Raw genomic sequence first — 19,458 nt, forward strand, 5'->3', positions numbered from 1 at the left:
ACGCGCACGCATAGAGCGCGCTGTGCACGTCGTTCGCTGCCGTACCATGCCGGGCAGCAGCGTGTTGAGCCGCCGCGCGATCGGCGGGAGGCACACTGTGTACTGGCACGCGACCGTCGCGTTGTTACCGTGCATGTAGTCCTATAGTCCATGCACGCGTCTATCGGTGTGATCCACGGGCCGTGTTGTCCTCTGGTATGGTATGGAAGAGTGTTGAGTTCAGCGAGTCCCAGCTCCGACCAAAGTAGCCGTTTGCAAACCATTGCGCAGGCTCAATGAACTGTCGAGGGGAGACGTTGTAGCACGACAACAATCATACTCATAAACAAGTTCACACAGCCGATTCCGTACATCGGCGAGGAGGAGGGGCCTTCAAATGCAGATACGTCAGAGCGAACTTGACATCGTGATGAAACAGTTGCCGCCGTCCAGGTGTGTCTTCGTGACCAGGTATCGAGACATAGTCGGCCTTGCGGAACTCGAGGTTGCTGGGAAGACTCTCCTTCCGTACGGCAGTGGAGTGACTGACAAGCTTCTCGACTAGGCCAGCGATGAACGCTAACTCGGACGCAAGCGGATGGTACGGACCATGGCGCTGCATCTGCGCGGTCGTCAGCCGTCTGAAACCATCGCACGGGTGCCGCGTAGGCGGGGCTAGACGTACCAGCATGACCGGCCCCACCCTGGACAGATCTGGTTCCATTCCCTGTGGCACAGGTACAGGGAAATAGAACGACAGGTTCCCAAGATGCTCCCTGACATTGAACGCCCGGTGCTTCAGCTCGCGTGGTACGAGGGAAGGAGGTGTCGAATGTGTCGAGGAGCGGGACCGAGCTCGTAGGACGAGGGAGTGCGCCATTTGGGGTCTCCGGGAAGTCGAGCCCACCGACACTCACCTCCCGTACGATTTATGCCGGAGCTTCCGAACATTGAGCAGATGACCATCAAGGGTCTTCTTTGGACAGCGCTCAGCGAAAGGATTTGCCAGAGGCATACAGCTTGGCAAGTCCCGCCGTTGCGTCGATTTCGGTACCATATGGGTCCCTGTAAGTCCGTATAACTTGCAGAACAAAGACCTTGGAGCAGTGGTCACTTAAGTCGGAAAGAGTACAAGGACAGCTCTAGAGCGGGTCGTGTGCAACACGCACCGCGTTCGCGTTTACCAGTCTAGATCTGGCAACGGATGCTGTCCAAGCGGTCTCTTTATACTGCAGACGTATGGTCTTCAGTGCATCGCTTCTATCACACATGATTGTACTCACGCACGTTTGCTTTTTTTGCAACAAACCTACGGAGCTCCAGCGAGGGAGGCCGCCCGTCGGTCTTTGTCTTCTCGGGATGACGGAAGGTCGCAGCATCAAGCAACGTCATCCCGGCCGCCCTACGAGCACCAAACTAAGAGTGAGTATCTGGCTGCAAAACAAATAGTTCACTCCCCGACAGCCCTAGCGCACATACCCAGTGAAATAACCAGACCCATCTACGCTAAGAAACAAGGGGGATACGGAGTCGAATACATCGACGAAGGATAATATACACGATAGCAGAACCGACCGCAGTGTGTGCGATGGCGGAAAACGAACTGCTGCAATGTGTAACGTGCCTAAGGAAAACAAATACGAGTGGCGTAAGGTATGCAGTGCGACGATGTAAGGCGACTCAGGACAAAGCGATGGGTGGGTGAGTATACTGAAAGCTCTAGGTGATAACATGCATGCACAATATATGAACGAGTAGCACATTCGGTGGTGGCTAACGCAAAAGAAAATAGCGCAACGGCGAAGCGGTCAGTTGCTGATCTCGGTGCTGGGGTATGTGCGCTATCGCCGAAAGCGTCCGTCAATGCTGGGATTGCCGAGGTGTGCGGGCCTGCCACCGCTGACTCTTTTCCCGCTCGGAAGGCAGCTGGCCGATGGTTATTTCGAGATGGTCGCAGGTTTGGACGTGGACGAACGGACGCCGACGCGTTTGAAGCCGGCAAGACTGCGCGTAGCCATTCACCGCCGCGGGGCGAGCGACGAGAGCGCGAGCCCCTGTGCCAGTTCTGCCTTCCACTGCAGCCTCCTGATCGCCTCTGGATAGTCTACCCACTCCCTCCGACGCTCCTTGCTCTCCAGCCATTCTTGATCGAGGTCGGCGACGTCGAGTTCATAGAAGTGGTATGTCGACGACGCGGAGGGTATGGTCGTGACGAAGCGCGTGATTGTCCCACGTACGCCCGCTGCAATATGGAAATGGACGTGTGCACGGACACGAAGGCGCGTCAGGAATGGGGAAGTGACGGTTTAAGGATGAGATGTGAGACCTTCTTCCAAGGCTTCTCTCGAGGCTGCTGCTTCCAGCACCCCGTCCGATGACTCCCATCCTCCTTTTGGTACTACAGCATTGGTGTGACCGGTCGCAGGATGACGCGGAACATTTAGTGAGTTGGGGGTGAAGGAGCGGAATCAGGGGCGGTGGTCGAACAGAAAGGTGGAAACTCGAGGACTCACAGACCCAATTACTTGGCCGTTTCCGGCTTGTTACTAAGAGCACCTTCCCAGCGGCGCGGGCAATAGGAATGGCGCAGCACACAATGCGAGGCGTCGATCGGCCCTTGTTGCTCATTATAAAAGACGTCTAAAGGACTGGGATGGATGGTGAGTGTTCGGGCGAGAGGCGTAATGCGGAAGCGGGAGAACTGGAGCCGGAGCCGATGTTTTGTGAGTTGCCGCAGCCGTGCGAGGACGTAATGGGGGCGACTGACGTCTTACAGTAGTAAAGGTGATAGAATAAGTGCAGTTGTTGACAAGGGGATATTTGGTGTCTATGTATGGGGCTGGCCGAGGATTTTCTGATGGTCCAGTGCTTAAGAGGGAAGACGACGGAGGAGGAGGAGAACCGGGAAGTTCTGGAGCACCGAGGGAGCGAAGAGCCTCTGGCTGCTGGGCTTTGTGGGAGCGCGAAGAGGGGCACACGACCGCCGAGAGAGAGCGTTGAAATAAAGGACAGGGGCGACGTCTTATGAGGGAGCGGCTGGTGAGACGTCTGAGCTCAGCTCGATTTTGCGGCCGCGGTAAGCCATGACATGGCCGTCGGTACCCAACAAGCCAGTTCCCACATCCGCCCCGTCCAATCTTGGTACGCACGTTCTTCGGTCTGCGGAGATCCGGGCCTTCACGCCCTGATCCTAACAGACAATGATCACAGCCTCCAGCTAGCTCTCAGCGTTCAGAGGCTCCCTGAAGGCAGACTCTCACCTGGCCATTTCCAACTCTCAAATCATCCGCCGTTGACGTCGTGCAGAAGCAACTCGGTCATACAAGCTTCGGAGATCTTCGACACCCACAAATGAAACTCAAGACGCCAGCTCACTACACCGAATCTGCGTCTACCGGGACTGCGTCCGAGCCAAAACTACGTACACACGCATGGTCGTCATCAATTGCCCTTTCACCTCACCCTTGGCTCAGGGGGCGGCACCGATGATAAACAATGTCATTTTCCCATACTCAGTCACACGACTCGTAATCTACGTCTACTCATTCCAACTGAACACCAAGTCAGCGAGTGACGCTCAGCTCAAAATAACAGCTGGACGACTTACGCCACAAAGAACATGCACAGCACCCCAAATGCCATTGCTGCGAACTGCAAATTTTAAATGCGCGTCCTAAATCAGAATTTCTCTTGCAAATAGACAATTTCAGCACGAAACGCTTACCTCGCGCAGCGCCTGCTTGCCGCTCTTACTCTCTGCAAGCAGCCTGCCAAAAATGACTCATTGTGAGAATCTACCAGAGCCCAAGCCATTGTTGCACGTACGTCGGCAACACCGCTACAGCGCCAATGTACATGAACCCTCCAGCTACAAACGGGATGACCTGCGCAAGCACGTTCATAAATGGATCAGTGGGCATGAAAAAAGTGGAAGCTCGAGACACATACCAAGTCAGCCGGTTGAATCGTTGTGCCAAGTAGACCCGAGGCAGTTTGCCGCACTGCCGCTGCAAGGTCAGTCGTGGTTGCCTCGACCTTTCCAGACGTGGAAAGGTTGTGGATGGCAATTCCCATGAACGTGCTGTGAGAGATCGGCGAAAGTCAGCAATCCATTTAGTCGGCGATGCGGCCTAACGCAACTCACCCGATCTTCAAACGCCGCGTAGTAAGTTTGTCAAGAATTAGCCATGACGTGCGACATCGGAATGCATAAAAGAAACGGGGGACGACGGCAGGAATCGCCAATCAGTTGGATATTTGAGCCGGCCACATAATGGAAGCCGCTCACAAAGGCACCGATTGCCGTCAAGAACTGTGACTGCATGGCTTGTCGTTTGCTAAACCCACTCCGGACGAGAATGGAGTAGTCAGCGATCTCGTGGGGAATTTCATGCGCAAAGCACGCCAGCGTCGTGGTCGCGCCAATGAGAGGGGATGAGTAGAATGAGGCAGCCATGCTGGTGTTTCAATGCGAAAGAAGGTGAGCATCGAATGCATCCAGAATTCTGGTTGCATACGTACGCGAGGCCATCTGTACTGGAAACTTAGAGTTAGCGCAGCAAGCAGTTAATGACGCGCGGAGCACTCACATGTTGTGGACAAAGTCACCAAAGAGGTTCAGGTACGCTGACAGCTTCGATGGCTGAGCACCGGACTTTGCAGACACATGGCCGTCAGACTCTGGAGTGTCATCCTTCGAGGCCCTCTCAGACCTCCTGGACTTGAGCCCTTCAGGTGAGCGTGAGTCCACAGACACGGCTGAAGAGTGGGCCTCGGGTGTGGCTGAGTGTGAATGCGAGTGCCCATGTGCGTGATCGTTGTCTCCACCTAGAACACGCAGAGTCTTCTCCATGATGAAGAACGACGCGAAGCCAATAAATATCCCAAGCCTGAGAACTACTCGTCAGCAACGGCGGGCCAAGAGAAGACCACAAGCGAACTATACCCTATTAGAATGTTCCTCTTTTCCTCCACCATGACAAAGTGCACCCCGCCATCCTGATGCTCTCCCATGAACGAGTGTGGAACGAGGTGCAAGAATACGTCAGACAGGAGCCCGCCTGTCTGCACGTTCGTCAGATACAGCAATGGGACATCTCAGCATCTCGACATACTGCAAACGCAGTCATTGTATTGAGCGTATTGGGGTTAATTTCCGCCGGAATAAATGCGAGAATGAAGTTTGGTACCCTTTGGGCCATTCCAGGCACAAGAGTGGTGTCAGTGCGTTCAGGGTAAGACGACTATCGACTTTGCTTACGAGCTGATGTAGAATGTACCCAAGACTGCCGTATACAGAGCATTCAGTGCCTACAACTCCTGCAGCATAGTTTAGAGCATGCCGTACCTGAATTCCATGCTGGACCGAAGGGGAATAACCAGGAGAAGATCTGTCGCATGATTGGTGACTGTGTCGCCTCGAGCTCCTCCTTCAGCAAACTTAGTCGCTTCACAGGTTCACATTTGTAAATTTCTGTATCCTACGAACGAAGAATGCGACGTAAGTTTACCCGCACGAGGAAAGTAGATAGTCACTTGGATGCGAGCTGTGCTATGCGCATCTGAACGTGGCCCAGAACGACGTGCTTACCGGTACTGCTGTCGTCTGATCCACCTCTTTAACAACAGCCGAGGCGATCGCTACGCTCGCCAGTACAGCGAACAGCAGGAGTGCCCTGCGTGAAAGGACGGGCATGGGGGTCGCGTCGGTCTACTTGGTTATTACAAGCTTGCCACGGAGGAGGCTCGTCGCGAAGCTGATCGCGCTTGTGGTGTTCCCTTTTATGGCAGCTCAAGTGATGGCCATCGTTTTTCTCCCGACACGTTCGTGTGCACATGTGCAAGGACGCGCGTGAACGGGACAATGTTCGATTTATTTCAGAACCTTTGACTTCTTCGACGTCAACGACCTAGACAACGCCTGCAGGATGGTCTACCCAACTGCAGATGAGGTGAAGATCATCGCAGCCGCGGAGCAGCTGGTCGAGAAGACGATGGCTCGCTATGATCCTTCTCATGATAACTTCCACGGTACGCGCTCCGTAACGTAGGGAGTTGTACAACACTTACGTTACTCACTGGCCCTAGTGCAACGTGTACGGAAGACTGCCATGCACCTTGCGAAACAGGTCTCCAAGGACGACTGCTCGCGCAAGCCAGATCTCCTCACCGTCGAGCTCGCTGCGCTTCTGCACGACGTGCTTGACAAGAAGTACGCCACATCGGAGCAGGCCGCGGATCCGTACAAGTTTTTCCTGCCATTCTTTGAAAAGTGGGCCGCAGAGTCGGGGGTAAATCTTGTCAAAGATGGGCGTGCACGTGACATTGCAAAGATTGTCACGAATGTCTCGTGGAGTACAGAGAAGAAGCTCCGCGAGGCCAGGCTCATCACAGATTGGCATAGGGAGTGTGTCGAGCTGCACTGTGTGCAGGACGCAGATAGGCTTGATGCGATCGGGGCCTTCGGTAAGCACGGCAATCCTCGTCTCCATATTCCTGCGTTTTATACTCGTCTCGTCTAGGCATCCTCCGATGCGCCGCATATAGCGCCGCCGTCAATAGGCAAGTACCGGTTTGTCGTGGGTCACTGTGATCAACATCGAACGTGTTCTCCGCAGGCCGCTCTACGCTGCCTCTGACGACCCAGCCCGGCCGGACACAGCCATTCAGCACTTTTACGACAAACTCTTCCACATCCGGGAACAGCTTAAGACTGCGCCTGGCAAGGTCATGGCAGAGAAGAGACATCAATTGGTACGTGGTACCTCACCACATACATAGCATATGAATAACCGGGCTGCAGATGCTCGACTTTGTGACCGCCATAGACGAGGAGTACAGCATGCAATTATGACGCAGGCTTGCGTATTGTTATTATCCTAAATTTACTGTCTTCAACCCATAATATGTTGCGTAGCCGGATGGGCTGGACCTAGTGGAGCTTACTGTTTCGGACTGGATTTGTTGCACGCGAATACAGCTTTACGCGACACGTCGATATTGGGCTGTTGGCACTAGGATTTTACATAATGTGTACCGCGAAATGGCTGGCAATGTTTGCCTCTGAGCTTCACAACTGTCAATTGACATGGGCCAGGACGTCCTCCCAGGGGGAAGGTCCGCGAATTCTGAATGTCGAAGCGTACATCATCAAAAGAATCAGTCTCCGATAGCTGCAGCCGCTACAATGTGGTGCAGGCCGTGTATTACAGCCAGTTGCGAAACGATAGGCCACCCCAGGTTTTTTCCGCTACAGCAATTGCAGTTCCGCTCGGTGATCTCCTTGCATCACGTAGCAGACGCTTTCACCAGAGAAATTTGGAGCTTTTTTGTTGCAAAAAAAATGCAAAAACAGCTTGTAAAAATAAATAAGAATATGTCATATTTTTTCTCGGTATCCGGCAGCCCGGTAACTCGGCAATCCGGCAGCCGAGCCGACTGTCCGCCAGGCCGTCTATCAAAGTGCCCTGGGGACGGCGGCACCCGGCGGATAATCGGCTCGAATGCCAGATTGCCGAGTTGCCGGGATGCCGGATACCGAGTGAAAAAATACGGCCTTTTCTTACTTATTTTTTCAAGCTTTTTTCGCATATTTTTTGTGACAAAAAAGTCCCAAATTTCTCTTGTGTTTGCCGTGCACCGTCGTAAGCGTTGAATACTGACTGCGGGTGCATCTTGTGCTATTTAGGAATGTGTTGCCAAAGGTTGACCAGTACAGTGTAAGGAAGCAGAGGCATCAGGGTTGTGAGCTTTGGATGTGACTCGTTCAGCGGTTCACCATCGCTCACGCTCAGTGCTCACGATGGTGTCAGGCAGCCATGTACAGTGACGACCTAAAGTATTGCAACAGACTACAGAGGGGTGTTAAGATTCCTCAATATCTCCGTGAATATTACAGATGGCTGGACACATTGTATATGGTTTTTAAACTGGACAACTAGCTGTATTTTCTCAAGGTATTGCCTTGTAGCAGAAGGTGTATGCTGGAAGAGTATATCAAAAATAGCTGGAAATATGCATATTTATCATATAATTTGTAGTATAATACAGACTGTAGAATAAAATTGACTCTGCACATATTAAAATGGAGCTAGTTGTATAGTATGTGTACAAATATATTGATGTGATTAGGCATCTATCTGAATGAACTGTAGGGCATATCACATTGGCTTGTTTCTGTTATAGCAGTTTGCACATATCTAACTCCACAATGTGGAGAGGAAAGTTTCCCAAAATCTGTTTACAGTATGCACTTTACTAGGAGAGAGATATAGTAGCAAAATATAAGAACTTCAGCACCTGATTATGTTTGAAGCATATGAGTATACACTGTTGCATGTTGCAATGAATGTGATATGCTCTACAGTTCATTCAAATGGATGCCTAATCACATCATTATATTTGTACACATACTATACAACTAGCTCCATTTTAATATGTGCAGAGTCAATTTTATTCTACAGTCTGTATTATACTACAAATTATATGATAAATATGCATATTTCCAGCTATTTTTGATATACTCTTCCAGCATACACCTTCTGCTACAAGGCAATACCTTGAGAAAATACAGCTAGTTGTCCAGTTTAAAAACCATATACAATGTGTCCAGCCATCTGTAATATTCACGGAGATATTGAGGAATCTTAACACCCCTCTGTAGTCTGTTGCAATACTTTAGGTCGTCACTGTAGGTCGGAGCATCAGTCACTGTACTATAGCTAAGGTTTCAAAGTGGCCTATCATTTCGCAACTGGCTGTATTGCATCAGCTTTTTCATGGTATCCCGTAGTATTTCTCCGATAAAGATGCTCCAGCTCATTCAAATACTTAAATGTCCGAATTTTATTCAGAGCTTACAGCCAGTTGGGCAGTTGTGCATGCGGAGCATGCCCTCCAACGGGTCATTGACACTCTTGGCAAGCTACGGCTACTCATACAGACTTGGAAATAACCAAGCGCATAGAAATTGATATCAAAAATACATTCAAGGTATCGCATACTCTGCCTCTCGTGAGGGGGTTGCAAACGAAGGTCAACGTTCACTCTCGACTATCGTGTTCGCAGAATGCCGAGGAAATTCAAAGTCCGCAGACCTCCCCCAGATGGAGGAACGGTGGTTTACCCCTTCCACAATTTAGAGGCTGGTTCACAAGCTTACAATTGACAATTTACATAATTCTCTTAACACGAAAAAAAGGAAGAAGACAGCGACAAAATGCCTCGTACCCGGGTTGAACGAGTGACCTTCGCATTATATTAGCATACAAGTGCGACGCGCTACCACTACGCCAACGAGGCATTTTATGAAGACGGCGCCCTATAGCTATGTCTCATAGCTGCAGATTTATGGGTCTCTAACGTCTTCTCGTTCAATATTCCTCACATCGATCGCGATGTCTGACGGCAAACGCAAACGAGATTTTAGGGATAAGCCTAGGAGGAGGTTTCGCTATGTAATTCCTATTTCTATCTCAAGCATTCCATCCTCATCGCTGAAGTCCTAGGATGGAACCCCGATCCGCATGAGCATCGAAGGCCCTGGTGTGTGGGTAACCTGTATACGAGGCAAAGAGAAGCAAGCTGTAGGAGAGTTATATGATCTATTTGAACAGGTATGCTCTTCCTTTTTTTTATACGCTGGGCTCATGGCAGCTGATTCCTTGGAGCTTGCCTCAGAAACGTGGCCAAGCGAGGGTGAGGCGCAAGCCCAAGATGCCAGTGATGAAGACAAGGACGATGACGATGACGATGACATTGAAAGGCAGATCGCAAAAGAGATGTCCGGAATGAAGCGTCCGAAGAAAGAGACAAGGTTCGGTATGTCCTGTCTCGTTGCAATCTGCGCGGTGTGCTCACGCATTTTGGTTCTACAGCAAGCTGTCAGACAAGCACTCCATGCTGTACGCATTTTAGCCTTTTTGCAGAAGGGAGATCGAGAATCTAGCGCTTGCATTTAGTCGTTGCACTATCCTGCAAGCCGCCAGTGGATCCGGTTCAGCTGGTCACGAGATACATCGCGGGCGTCGTTGAGTCAGGTGTCACACGAACAAGGTACACATCGCCCGATTATTGTTGTCAGTTATGTTCTGATTCACGCTTAGAGCCGTGCAGAGACTGACACCAGTCTCAGCTACGTGCATCACCAACTTGCAGGAAATCACAGCTCTTTGTAGCAAGCTCCTCGCGCCGTTCTTGGCTGATGGGAAGACCTTCACCGTATGTCCCACTTTATTTGACTCTTGTACGTCCTCTTATCCCAGTGAATCAGTACAAAATTGAACTACGGATGCGAAATCACAACACCTTGACACGACTGAAAATCATCGAGGAGGTTGCCAAGTGCGTGCCAGGGATTTGCAAAGTTGACCTCGAGAGCCCAGAGGTGTTTATCCTCATCGAAATCTTCAAAGTGCGTCGTACCCCCCAATCATTCAGCGACACTCGACATTAAACGTGCATCCCCTAGAGCGTGTGTGGTATCGGCATTGTTCGTGATTACTACCGCCTGCAAAAATTCAATGTCATGGAGATTGTGAAGACGGAGGAGCAGGCATTCAAGGACAACGAAGGCAGAATGAAAACTTCAGCTGGCCCGAGGAGCAAGCAAGCGGAGACGCTGGTACCTGCCCTGCCCGTAGAGAGGAGCTAAACTCTTACGCTCATACGTGCTGGCCTCTACAGAGTCAGGACTTTTGCTTATAAACTGCCAAAGAGCCCCCTGTAGACCGAGTTAAATGCTCAGCCTCAAATATAAGGCACTATAATCTGACCTCAGAGCGCAAGGAAGCGCAAGCAACCGTGAAGAGCGAAACGGCCAGATGTAATTGCTGTGGATCTTGTGGCATCAATTGTGGTGTAAGATCGAGTTGCAATTCTTCGGAAACGACGCTGCCGGCAGTCGCGGATTGACAGCGGCCAGTCAGAGAATATTGCACACTTGATTAACAATGTGCGCTGATTACATACGCGCAATGTGTGAACATTATGTGTGTCCTGGCGCGGACGTATACTGTGTAATTACTCTTAGCTGTCCGAAGAGAACTCGCAATAAGAAAAGGACAATCCTGTTAAGTCCTTTCTGTTAAAGACCACAACGCATCCATCCATGCTGCTTGACGATGAGACAGTTGACTACGGCAGTAGCAAACTGGCCTAGTATGAGGCCTGTCTGCGCAGTCCTCTTTACGAAGCAATCGAACTACTCTTGGATGTTAGTGACAAACGTCCAAGTCTAGTTCGACGTCGCGTTAGCGCCGTCAGCCGTCTGGTCCCAGCAAAACACTTACCGCAGGGTATGCACCGCCAAAGTTGGTAATGAACTGGGAAACGTCGCCGAGGAGTGCAAAAGCGCCACTGGAAGGTATATAGGCAATCTGCGGGGTGAACACAGCTGTGCGCCCGTCACGCTGTTAGAGACGGTCCAAGGAGCAGGGGAGGAAGATTTACCGCCGTTGGTGTTGACCCACTGGGCAGCAATCGCTCCTCCGGCGCCGATGGACCATATAGCAGTCTCGAGACCCTCTCGGGCACCGCTAGCATCGGAGAAGGCATTCTTCTCGTACTGCGCTGGTCCGGCCGGGACTGTAGCGGCGTCCATTAATCTGCCGGCATCGAGGAACAAGCATGGGATACTCACCTTCCATAGCAGAGCCACCGATGTACACGTAGTTGAACATGTCAGGGCCCAAGTCGTTGTTCAAGCTCGCGAAGCCGACGACGCCAGCAAGGTATGGGTAAGTAGCGGGTCCGTTCTGGCGATGATTTAGCTTCACTGGAACTACAGTATGGCAAAAAAAAAATCACGGTGGAAAAAAATGTGACCGGGGTTCCGGCAGCGTCGCCTTCGCATATCTGGTAGGCTAGGAGCATCGCTTGGCCGACACTCGTAGTGAAAGCGTATTCGCCAAAGGCGCTGGCAGAGGCGGACAGCCACCCGCTCTGTATCTGACCTTGGGAATCCGTGTACTGCATTTGAATCTTGCCGCTCGTAGTGGTGCAGGTCGGTACAGCTGAGGGCGCGGATGAGGCAGAAGAAATGGAGGGCGAAGAAGATACGCTAGAGGAAGAGCTCGAGGAGGAACTGGAGTCAGATGGCGCAGAAGATGAAGTGAAAGGAGAACTCGAAGAGGATGAAGGCGGCGCAGGGTTGGTGTTGGGGATGGAGTATCAGAGGCGCTCATAGTTGGTGTGGGCGACGTGCGCACCCTCAGTCGACCTGCACCGTTCGTTAATCGTACGCTCAGCTGATAAATACACGTCGATTCACTCACCAGGAGCCCTACGCATCGGCACATTCAGCGGCAATCCTCTGGCCAACCTCTCTGCATTCGTCATTCTCTTGTGCTTCGAAGCAGTCACGGAGATCTCCAAAGGATTGAGGGAGCGTCCGACGGGGTGATAGGTCAGCTCGCGTGCAACCGCATCGGAGATGCCCAGAGAAGGCATCGCGACGGTGCTGGGCGTAACAGCCAGCGAGAAGACGACACCGGCCAGGAGATTCGCGAGGAGCATGCTTGCGGACTTGAAGGAAAGAAAGTATTGTAAGGACGGCGATTTTCAATCAAGGAGCGGAAAGGTTGCAGCTGCTCAGCGAGCAGCAAGCACGACAGTACAGACGAAGGACGAATTTGAACGCTCGAATAAAGGCAGTCAAAGTCGGATTTTTGAGATTTTATATTGACGCTAATTTCAGGCACAGGCACAGGCACAGGCAGTTTAATGGCGCTCGTGCTCGTCGCCTGCAGATCGCACGGAGCGTGATTCCTTCCGACGCCTACGGCCGATCTACGCACATCTCATTCAAGAAGGTAAGCCATGCTATGCAACAGACAGAAAGTCAATCACGAACACGGCCTTCGACATGACGGAACCGGGAAGAGCTGCGGCCGAAATGAGCGCTCGCTTTGTGGCGCTGTGCACACTGCTTTGCCAAGCTCCCCCGCCGTCGCTACGCAACAACCGAAGACAAGGCTGAACACTGGATGCCGGGGCGACGGCTCGCACATGCAGGCACATGCTCGGTAACAAACATATTTTATTCTGAGACGATCATCGTCGATACGACCTGCAACAACGCGACTAGGCGTTGATATAAATATTCAGCAAACATGATACGGGGAGCCCGAAAGTACACACGAGAGCGAGTGTGGGATGGTGTGTAACCGCTGAGCCCAGCTCCATCCAAATAGTCATCTGCGGGGGTAACTGCGAGCAATGGCAAAGATGTACCAGCAATACAGGGGAGAAAGAACAATAAGCTATAGCAGCAGCCTGCCCGAGCCTCGGGGATAGTGATACAGCGGCATCACGCTGACAAGCAGATCTTGAAGAAAACAACATGTGGGTATCAGAAGCATGGGCCTAGAAGTTGGACCAAGATATGACATCGTTGCGAGCCCCGGGCTCGGCCTCGAGGGTGACGGTGACACCCAGACTGGAGGTACGCATAGGACGCTCGGCGCGCAGGCCTTGTACGGGCTTCATGAAACACCACGCGGGGATCGCACCAAGCTCGACTTCGCCAGGTTTGAACACGCTGTCGCGGCCGACGATGCACCAGCCGTCGTCGAACGAGTTGACAACTAGCGCAGGCATCAGTGCATGCTCTGTGAGATTCGAGCAGGTTCGCACGCACCAGTAAGAGACTCTCCCAATGACACCACGAGCTCGTCGGGTAGGACGGGGTTGAACATCTGGCGCACCTTGCGCTTGTCGCCGCCGGCGCTGCTGGAGACCATGCTGCTGGCGATCGACGAGATCGACGAGCGGTTGGACGGTGCGAAGAGTGAGTTGCGCGAGATGGAGATCCACGACGCCGTGCTCTGGCGGTTCGCGGATTTTTCCTCCTCCGGGGACGGCGCAGCGAGGCGCGCCGTGCTGCCCATGAACGGCGCGAACGGCTTCGGGAGCGCGCCCTGCGCGGCGTAGTGGTCGAGGATCTCCTTGTTCGCGTCCGCGCCGTCCGCGTGGATGACGACCCGCGCGGGAAGCACGACGCTCTCCGTCATCTGTTCGCGCGAGAACTGGCCGCCGTGCATCGCGAGGCCGGAGCTGTGGCGACGCGACGCGCGTGAGGGGCTGGGGGTGAAAAAAAGCAGCAGGCGCGCAGACGCACCTCTTTTGGTCGTCTTCCCTGACGAGCCCCCGGACGTTGAGGAACGCGGCGCCGCGCTCGGCCTCGCGCTTCGAGGACGCCCTCTTGCGGAAGACACGGAACAGGAGCGCGCCCACCGCGAGCACCGCGAGCACGGCTGCGATGACGATGCCGCCTATGAGCGTCGGCGTGAGCTTCTTCTGGTCGGTCTGATCGGGCGTCTCGTCGCGCGAGACAAGCGATGCGATGGGCTGCAAGGCACCGAAGACGGAGGGGGCCATGTCTATGAGGTAATATGTCCCTTCGTCTGTGTTTGCGGATAAAATGTCGATGGAAATAGGATGCTATGCGGTAGGGATTGTCGGTGTGGGCTAAAGGAATGTCGTGATAAATGAGTGGAGGGTCGTGCGCAGTGCAGGAGTCGGACTGCTCGCAAGGAGGAGGCTGAAAGCCTGCGACAGGAGCCGGGGGAAGGAAGAGGTGTCCGAGCACTGCGCTGGGTGGTTTTATAAACTCCCTGCAGGCGAATCGAGGGGTTGCAAGGGGTGTGAAGGTGATCGCACGGCGGAGATGGTTACGCTCGCGATACCCGGCCGACACCAGATAAGGCAGGTTTCCTAGATCATCCCAATAATTTTGTCTTCGCCACATATTCCTCCAAACACCACAGAAGACTTGTGGATCCCTGTGTGTCTGCGAGATCGCGAAGGCTATCTCTAGTCAATTATCGGGAAGGCGCACATCGGGCTCTCGAAGCCGTTTGCGCTTACCACACGCACGCAGCATGCGGGATGGACATGGCGACCATCTTCCGCAGCTCCCTAGTGCAGAGGGAAAATAGCAATAGAGTTAAAGCTGAAGCTCCCAGAGGCGTCGACAACACCGACAGCTGCCTTCTCCAGGTGATGTTTGTGCCATTCCATGCCATAATCCGTCACGCAACGCCAGATCCGACAGGATGTCTTCATCAATAAATATAATACTGCGGCGATGAGTGAACAAAATAGTACACGACGGCTACGCGTCTGGACTGTGTACCTAAGGGTATGTACAGCTACTTCGGTTCGAGGGCAGTGGATCAAGAAAAAGCGTAGGAGCGGAGTAAGGTACTAGTCAAGCTCAACGGCGAGCATAACGGGGTGGGTGCGGTCAACGGGGGTGAAAGCGATTCCGGATCGAGATAAAACGCCGGATAGGCAAGACTGCAGTTAAACGATGGTGTAGGGGGAAAGGATTGATGCTGATATAGCAGGCAGGTCGGTGCTCACAGCGTATACAAGTGATAAAAACAGCAAATCATGCAGGGTGGGTGGAGAAGGAGGTGAGGGGTACACGGAGAGATAATATGGTATGACAATGCGGTGTTATGCGGCGAATCAGTGAGCTTGAGGGGACACGGGGCTTGGTGGGGAGTCCCGCGCAACTCCTATCTCACCCGACTGGAAGGAATACGCAGATGACGGTGATGGCTGCAGGGACACTATGGAGTGCGTCGATTGAATGCGCAACCGGGTGTCGCCCGACCCTTTTGTAAGGTCGAGGGCAGCAATGAGCGACTGCATCGCACGGTCCGAGGCCTCCATAGCTTGTTCTGCCTCGTCGCTCGCGAGCGACATGTTATGCCGGTGCGCCGGGCTGTTTGGGAGTGTACTATCGGGCAACGAGATGGCAGGCGGAGGATCAGTGATATCGGCGAAGGGATCGATGGCACTGCCGACCTCGCTGGCGACGCGAACGCGGACGGTGGAGCGGCTCGCACGGCGAGACTGTGATTGCCCGCGGCTGTTGCTACGACTCCGGCGACTGGACGCTCGGTGGAGTTCTCCGGCGTTGAAGAAGGGGTTGGAGTGGCTTCTGCGCTTATCTTCATTCGCATCAGCGAATGGATTGGCACTTTCGGAGGACGAGCCCGCGGCTGGCGAATCGCCTATTGTGACGACCTCAGCAGATTCCCAGTAATGCAGTTGCGAAGGCATCGCCGGCGGCGTCATCTTCGCCATGCCTATCGTGGGTGACATGGAACCAGACTCGATGCGAACCGAGCGTAGTGAGAGGAACGAGTCGTCACCAAGGGTCTCGCCGTCCCAGGAGACTCCGCTGTCCTGACGGGCAGCGTAAGGCCGTTCGGGCTCTTCCAAAGCGTCTTCCAAAGCGAGCTCTTTGGCAAGACCGGGGCGATACTTTGAGATCTCAGTGGGGATAGATGGCATGTCGAAGCCGTGTTCCTCCAGAACCTTGGCCGTACGCGTCGTGCGCGTGCTGGGCGACCTTTTCTTGAACATGGAAAAGTTCTTCTCGTCTGCCTCCTGCTGGGTCATCTGCTGCGTTGCTGGGAACGTCACCTTCCCACTTGTTCTCATCTAGCCTATTCCACATCCCACTGCGCGTCCGCTCCTGCTCCTCTCTTCCACGGGCATTGCGATTCTCGGCCACAGGTGAACGTGGTAGGTTGCGCGATTTTGTGCTCGGGTGCCGTGACCACCATATGAAGATACTGACCAACAGAGCCATACCGGCGAATGCCCCCACGCATGCAGCAATGACCGTAGACAAAGACACTGAGGATGAGCCTTTCAAAGCAGCGGAGTTGGATGTCGCGGCGGGAGAGGCAGAGGAAGAAGATGCAGCTGTCGAGGTTGCGATGGACGAGATTGTGGGAGTAAAGCCTGATACAAGTGGGATAGCCAAGGTTGCGTCAGGAAGGACACCGGTGGAAATAATAAGTTGGCTGTCGGTGGGGGAAGCTTCTCCAACAGTGGATGTACCACTTCCGAGGGTCTGCCGCTTGTCATGTCTTGCGATTGCGATGCCAATGTGCATGGCGAATGGTGCTGTTATGTTAAAAAAGGAGTGACGACTGTAAGAGCATAGACCTGCGCCAGCACACAGCGGATGTACAGGCGTAAGGGAAAGTTCAGGTGGGAGAAAAGGGGCGTTGCTCGATGAACAGACGTGTACCGCCTTGCGGGCAACTCTATCAGAACTGTCCGCAATTTGCCAGATGTGAAGGCGTACCGGAAGAGCGGAGCGTCGTATCGGGCGAGCAAAGGAGTGTAACGTCCAGCGCCTCGAGCTCAGCGAGGGCAGGGAGGGTGAAAACGAAGGATTGGGAGTGTCCTGAGGCGGCGGACGTCGTTGTCGGCTATGAGCTTGAGCGTGAAACATCTCCTTCACAACGCAAAGTGCCGGGCGCGGCATCTTCTCATCAATGGCGGCTGATGCGCTTGCGTTGGGACCCTGATATGTCGAAGCGCCGAATACGCGCCGAAGCTCGGAATAGGATATGTAAGCGTGAATTAGCAGTGATCCGCGTTAGCGCACGGGCTCGTTGAGAACTTGATATGTCACAATTCGTGATGCAGGGAAACATATATTGGTACTGAACTCAGACTGAACTCAGCAGAGAAGTGGTCCAATGGTCTTCGGAAAAGTTGTCATAGCGCAAACAGCGAAGGTGCTCCTCAACAGTGGCTGCTGCTAAGCATGTGCCCGCCATCGTCACGGTGATACCGCCGACATAGCTGGTAATGACACCGAGCCCGGTATCGGGATCCCGCGTGCGAGGCCGCGGTTGCTGAATAATGCCGACGAGACGACCTGCTGATACCCTTGACAAGATAGGTATTTTTCTTGCGAAGCGAGTCAGTAGTATAATGTTCACAATACAGAACAGTCGTCATGAAAAGCTGGCCATAACGATTTGAGGTCTCACCGTGACATATGAAAAATTTTACATGCTGACCTCCTCATCACGGTACACGATAATCCTGGAAAGTAGTTAACGAAGGTGCATGCCGATTATCTGTAACCTGTGGTATGGCACTAGCGACGTCATATCAGGATAAGCTTGCTCATAGTGGAGAGGGGCAACTCACAAAGCGCACCACAGATGGGACACGCGGGCAGGCCCACAGTCATGTTGAGCTTGCCGATGCTGAACGAGACTTCCTTTCCATCGACAACGGCGACCCACTGATATTGTTTGGACAGCGGTAGGATATCCTGATGTAGCGTGAACACGGCCTGGTCAACACATTTTCCCCTCCAAGGCAGTGGTAACCCTCCGAGTAGCAATGGGATACTCGACATGTCAAGCACCACACTCAACGCAGACAGGTTCATAAACTCGAACGTTCGGTAGGCCGAGTGAACTCCAAGAACATAGTTTTCACTGCTCGATAGCATTCTTGTACCGTATGATGGCCCAATGGGTAAGGCCAAAGGGGTAATCTAACTTACCCGAGGATCAATATTATAGATGCTGTACGCAGACCAGCGGTTGGGGTGAGTTTCTTGCATATATGGGAATAAACCTAGACCACATCCACGTCGGCGTGTGATGGAAGCGGACGTACACCTTGGATGAGGCGGTTTTGCTGTTCCATGCCTCGCTCACCGCAACTGTACCTCCCATCTTGTGCTCTTCCAGACTGCTACGTTGTCCCGCACAGTCCATGTTGGACGTCACGGCTCATGCAAAGCCGGGCATTCACGATGGCGGCCGTCGCATTCTGTTGCTTGTTTCACGCTGCTTTGATAGACAGATACATGTCGCTCTTCGCCGCCCTCACACGCATATCCTGCAGCAGTGATCACATCTGTACACGTCCATCAGGGATCATCATATTGCTCGCTTTGGAGGCGTCGTAGGTATGTGAAGGCCGCCGGCTGTGTGTCCAAATCAGTGGCAGAATCACGTACATCTGGGCATAATCATCGAGAGCTCACCACAATCATTATCTGTCGCTGCTAAACTGGCATCTGTCTCCAGTCAACAACATCGTCAACTTGAGCACAGCGTCGAGATCATGGCTAGTACCAGTGGGCATGATCGATGTGCAGAGAAAGTAATTGCTGCTGTACTCACCGTCATCCAGTGCGCGCACGCGTGAGCAGCCGCTGCTAAACTTGTTTCTGTCGCCAGGTCTACCGAGCACCGACGACGTCGTCAATGGAGGTTCCAAAGGGTCGGCAGGGATGTAAGAGCGAGATCACGATGATGTCACTAGTGCAATGAAAAGGCAGGGAAAGGGCTGGAAAAGGGTCATGCATTCCCTCGCCAGCCAATCAGGTTCTACTTTGTATCTCGCGTGCACGTGGTAATAACCTTGTATTGTTGATAATGACTATCACTCCGCGCGGGGGAACGTATGCGTGGGACAGCATTGGTTGTCGAGTATCATCACCCTTAGACAAGCATTAGGTTCATCTCTAGTCACTGTCAGATGTGTCGCGGGAGGAAGCTCCGGGCTTGTCTCAATGCTGTAAGACGACGTCTCTGTCGTACGTTCCAGAGCGTAAGCATGAGCGCAAACTCAAGCGCATGAAACGACGAACGCAAGTAGGCCCCAGCTTCCAAGACGTTGCGCGACAAGTCGGAATTA

The 19,458-nt window shown here is 53.0% G+C and overlaps 8 protein-coding genes and 1 non-coding gene across 9 annotated transcripts in view; 2 read left to right on the plus strand and 7 right to left on the minus strand.

The window, feature by feature from the left end:
* Positions 1-859, minus strand: part of PHACADRAFT_207087 (uncharacterized protein) — a gene marked incomplete at both ends in the record, with an annotated part of 1,741 nt that extends 882 nt beyond the window's left edge. The window contains 2 exons of the mRNA XM_007393511.1: positions 352-601; positions 665-859. Coding sequence (XP_007393573.1) covers positions 352-601; positions 665-859 — 445 coding nt within the window. The remainder of the gene's footprint in view (positions 1-351; positions 602-664) is intronic.
* A 652-nt stretch (positions 860-1,511) lies between these two features.
* On the minus strand, positions 1,512-3,053 carry PHACADRAFT_252439 (uncharacterized protein). The gene is made up of 4 exons (XM_007393512.1): positions 2,754-3,053; positions 2,493-2,627; positions 2,306-2,377; positions 1,512-2,221 (listed from the first exon to the last, which is right to left on the minus strand). The coding sequence occupies exons 2-4, from the start codon at positions 2,605-2,607 to the stop codon at positions 1,998-2,000; spliced, it is 411 nt and encodes a 136-aa protein (XP_007393574.1). The 5' UTR covers positions 2,608-2,627; positions 2,754-3,053; the 3' UTR covers positions 1,512-1,997.
* A 202-nt stretch (positions 3,054-3,255) lies between these two features.
* Positions 3,256-5,493, minus strand: PHACADRAFT_171514 (uncharacterized protein). Its single transcript, XM_007393513.1, has 12 exons — positions 5,327-5,493; positions 5,240-5,264; positions 5,094-5,169; positions 4,925-5,043; positions 4,569-4,868; positions 4,268-4,436; positions 4,124-4,128; positions 3,928-4,060; positions 3,805-3,863; positions 3,704-3,746; positions 3,587-3,630; positions 3,256-3,530 (listed from the first exon to the last, which is right to left on the minus strand). Exons 1-12 carry the CDS (start codon positions 5,376-5,378, stop codon positions 3,518-3,520), a joined length of 1,038 nt encoding a protein of 345 aa, XP_007393575.1. The 5' UTR covers positions 5,379-5,493; the 3' UTR covers positions 3,256-3,517.
* Positions 5,494-5,795: 302 nt separating this feature from the next.
* On the plus strand, positions 5,796-7,046 carry PHACADRAFT_171515 (uncharacterized protein). The gene is made up of 5 exons (XM_007393514.1): positions 5,796-6,009; positions 6,067-6,444; positions 6,501-6,540; positions 6,597-6,732; positions 6,782-7,046. The coding sequence occupies exons 1-5, from the start codon at positions 5,907-5,909 to the stop codon at positions 6,830-6,832; spliced, it is 708 nt and encodes a 235-aa protein (XP_007393576.1). The 5' UTR covers positions 5,796-5,906; the 3' UTR covers positions 6,833-7,046.
* A 2,151-nt stretch (positions 7,047-9,197) lies between these two features.
* On the minus strand, positions 9,198-9,279 carry PHACADRAFT_t42. Its single transcript has one exon. It is a non-coding gene; the product is annotated as a tRNA-Thr (tRNA).
* A 224-nt stretch (positions 9,280-9,503) lies between these two features.
* PHACADRAFT_26773 (uncharacterized protein) lies at positions 9,504-10,630 on the plus strand (the record flags this gene model as incomplete). The annotated part of the gene is given in 7 exon segments (XM_007392665.1): positions 9,504-9,593; positions 9,648-9,798; positions 9,855-9,881; positions 9,939-10,032; positions 10,083-10,222; positions 10,242-10,390; positions 10,448-10,630. 7 exon segments carry the CDS (start codon positions 9,504-9,506, stop codon positions 10,628-10,630), a joined length of 834 nt encoding a protein of 277 aa, XP_007392727.1.
* A 282-nt stretch (positions 10,631-10,912) lies between these two features.
* Positions 10,913-12,583, minus strand: PHACADRAFT_252442 (uncharacterized protein). Its single transcript, XM_007393515.1, has 6 exons — positions 12,252-12,583; positions 11,785-12,196; positions 11,618-11,732; positions 11,428-11,562; positions 11,268-11,371; positions 10,913-11,212 (listed from the first exon to the last, which is right to left on the minus strand). The coding sequence occupies exons 2-6, from the start codon at positions 11,950-11,952 to the stop codon at positions 11,180-11,182; spliced, it is 555 nt and encodes a 184-aa protein (XP_007393577.1). The 5' UTR covers positions 11,953-12,196; positions 12,252-12,583; the 3' UTR covers positions 10,913-11,179.
* A 426-nt stretch (positions 12,584-13,009) lies between these two features.
* PHACADRAFT_252445 (uncharacterized protein) lies at positions 13,010-14,425 on the minus strand. Its single transcript, XM_007393516.1, has 3 exons — positions 14,096-14,425; positions 13,616-14,031; positions 13,010-13,562 (listed from the first exon to the last, which is right to left on the minus strand). Exons 1-3 carry the CDS (start codon positions 14,353-14,355, stop codon positions 13,342-13,344), a joined length of 897 nt encoding a protein of 298 aa, XP_007393578.1. The 5' UTR covers positions 14,356-14,425; the 3' UTR covers positions 13,010-13,341.
* Positions 14,426-15,156: 731 nt separating this feature from the next.
* Positions 15,157-17,197, minus strand: PHACADRAFT_252446 (uncharacterized protein). Its single transcript, XM_007393517.1, has 3 exons — positions 17,090-17,197; positions 16,456-17,035; positions 15,157-16,403 (listed from the first exon to the last, which is right to left on the minus strand). The coding sequence occupies exons 2-3, from the start codon at positions 16,892-16,894 to the stop codon at positions 15,451-15,453; spliced, it is 1,392 nt and encodes a 463-aa protein (XP_007393579.1). The 5' UTR covers positions 16,895-17,035; positions 17,090-17,197; the 3' UTR covers positions 15,157-15,450.
* Positions 17,198-19,458: the final 2,261 nt, after the last annotated feature.

This window comes from Phanerochaete carnosa (assembly GCF_000300595.1).
Source record: "Phanerochaete carnosa HHB-10118-sp unplaced genomic scaffold PHACAscaffold_3, whole genome shotgun sequence".
NCBI classification, from domain to species: Eukaryota; Fungi; Basidiomycota; class Agaricomycetes; order Polyporales; family Phanerochaetaceae; genus Phanerochaete; species Phanerochaete carnosa.

Coding starts and splice junctions, on each gene's coding strand:
- PHACADRAFT_252439 (XM_007393512.1), bottom strand. CDS start 2,607: ATGAGCAACAAGGGCCGATCGACGCCTCGCATTGTGTGCTGCGCCATT. Junction 2,378..2,492: donor ACGGCCAAGTAATTGGGTCT/GTGAGTCCTCGA, acceptor CCAATGCTGTAG/TACCAAAAGGAGGATGGGAG. Junction 2,222..2,305: donor GAGAGAAGCCTTGGAAGAAG/GTCTCACATCTC, acceptor TCCATATTGCAG/CGGGCGTACGTGGGACAATC.
- PHACADRAFT_171514 (XM_007393513.1), bottom strand. CDS start 5,378: ATGCGACAGATCTTCTCCTGGTTATTCCCCTTCGGTCCAGCATGGAAT. Junction 5,044..5,093: donor ATACAATGACTGCGTTTGCA/GTATGTCGAGAT, acceptor ACGAACGTGCAG/ACAGGCGGGCTCCTGTCTGA. Junction 3,747..3,804: donor GCTGTAGCGGTGTTGCCGAC/GTACGTGCAACA, acceptor CATTTTTGGCAG/GCTGCTTGCAGAGAGTAAGA.
- PHACADRAFT_171515 (XM_007393514.1), top strand. CDS start 5,907: ATGGTCTACCCAACTGCAGATGAGGTGAAGATCATCGCAGCCGCGGAG. Junction 6,445..6,500: donor TGATGCGATCGGGGCCTTCG/GTAAGCACGGCA, acceptor CGTCTCGTCTAG/GCATCCTCCGATGCGCCGCA. Junction 6,733..6,781: donor CAGAGAAGAGACATCAATTG/GTACGTGGTACC, acceptor ACCGGGCTGCAG/ATGCTCGACTTTGTGACCGC.
- PHACADRAFT_252442 (XM_007393515.1), bottom strand. CDS start 11,952: ATGCAGTACACGGATTCCCAAGGTCAGATACAGAGCGGGTGGCTGTCC. Junction 11,563..11,617: donor CGGTGGCTCTGCTATGGAAG/GTGAGTATCCCA, acceptor ACGCCGCTACAG/TCCCGGCCGGACCAGCGCAG. Junction 11,213..11,267: donor TTGGCGGTGCATACCCTGCG/GTAAGTGTTTTG, acceptor ACGTCGAACTAG/ACTTGGACGTTTGTCACTAA.
- PHACADRAFT_252445 (XM_007393516.1), bottom strand. CDS start 14,355: ATGGCCCCCTCCGTCTTCGGTGCCTTGCAGCCCATCGCATCGCTTGTC. Junction 14,032..14,095: donor AGGGAAGACGACCAAAAGAG/GTGCGTCTGCGC, acceptor GCGTCGCCACAG/CTCCGGCCTCGCGATGCACG. Junction 13,563..13,615: donor ATTGGGAGAGTCTCTTACTG/GTGCGTGCGAAC, acceptor TGCCTGCGCTAG/TTGTCAACTCGTTCGACGAC.
- PHACADRAFT_252446 (XM_007393517.1), bottom strand. CDS start 16,894: ATGCACATTGGCATCGCAATCGCAAGACATGACAAGCGGCAGACCCTC. Junction 16,404..16,455: donor GGAGCAGGAGCGGACGCGCA/GTGGGATGTGGA, acceptor TGACGTTCCCAG/CAACGCAGCAGATGACCCAG.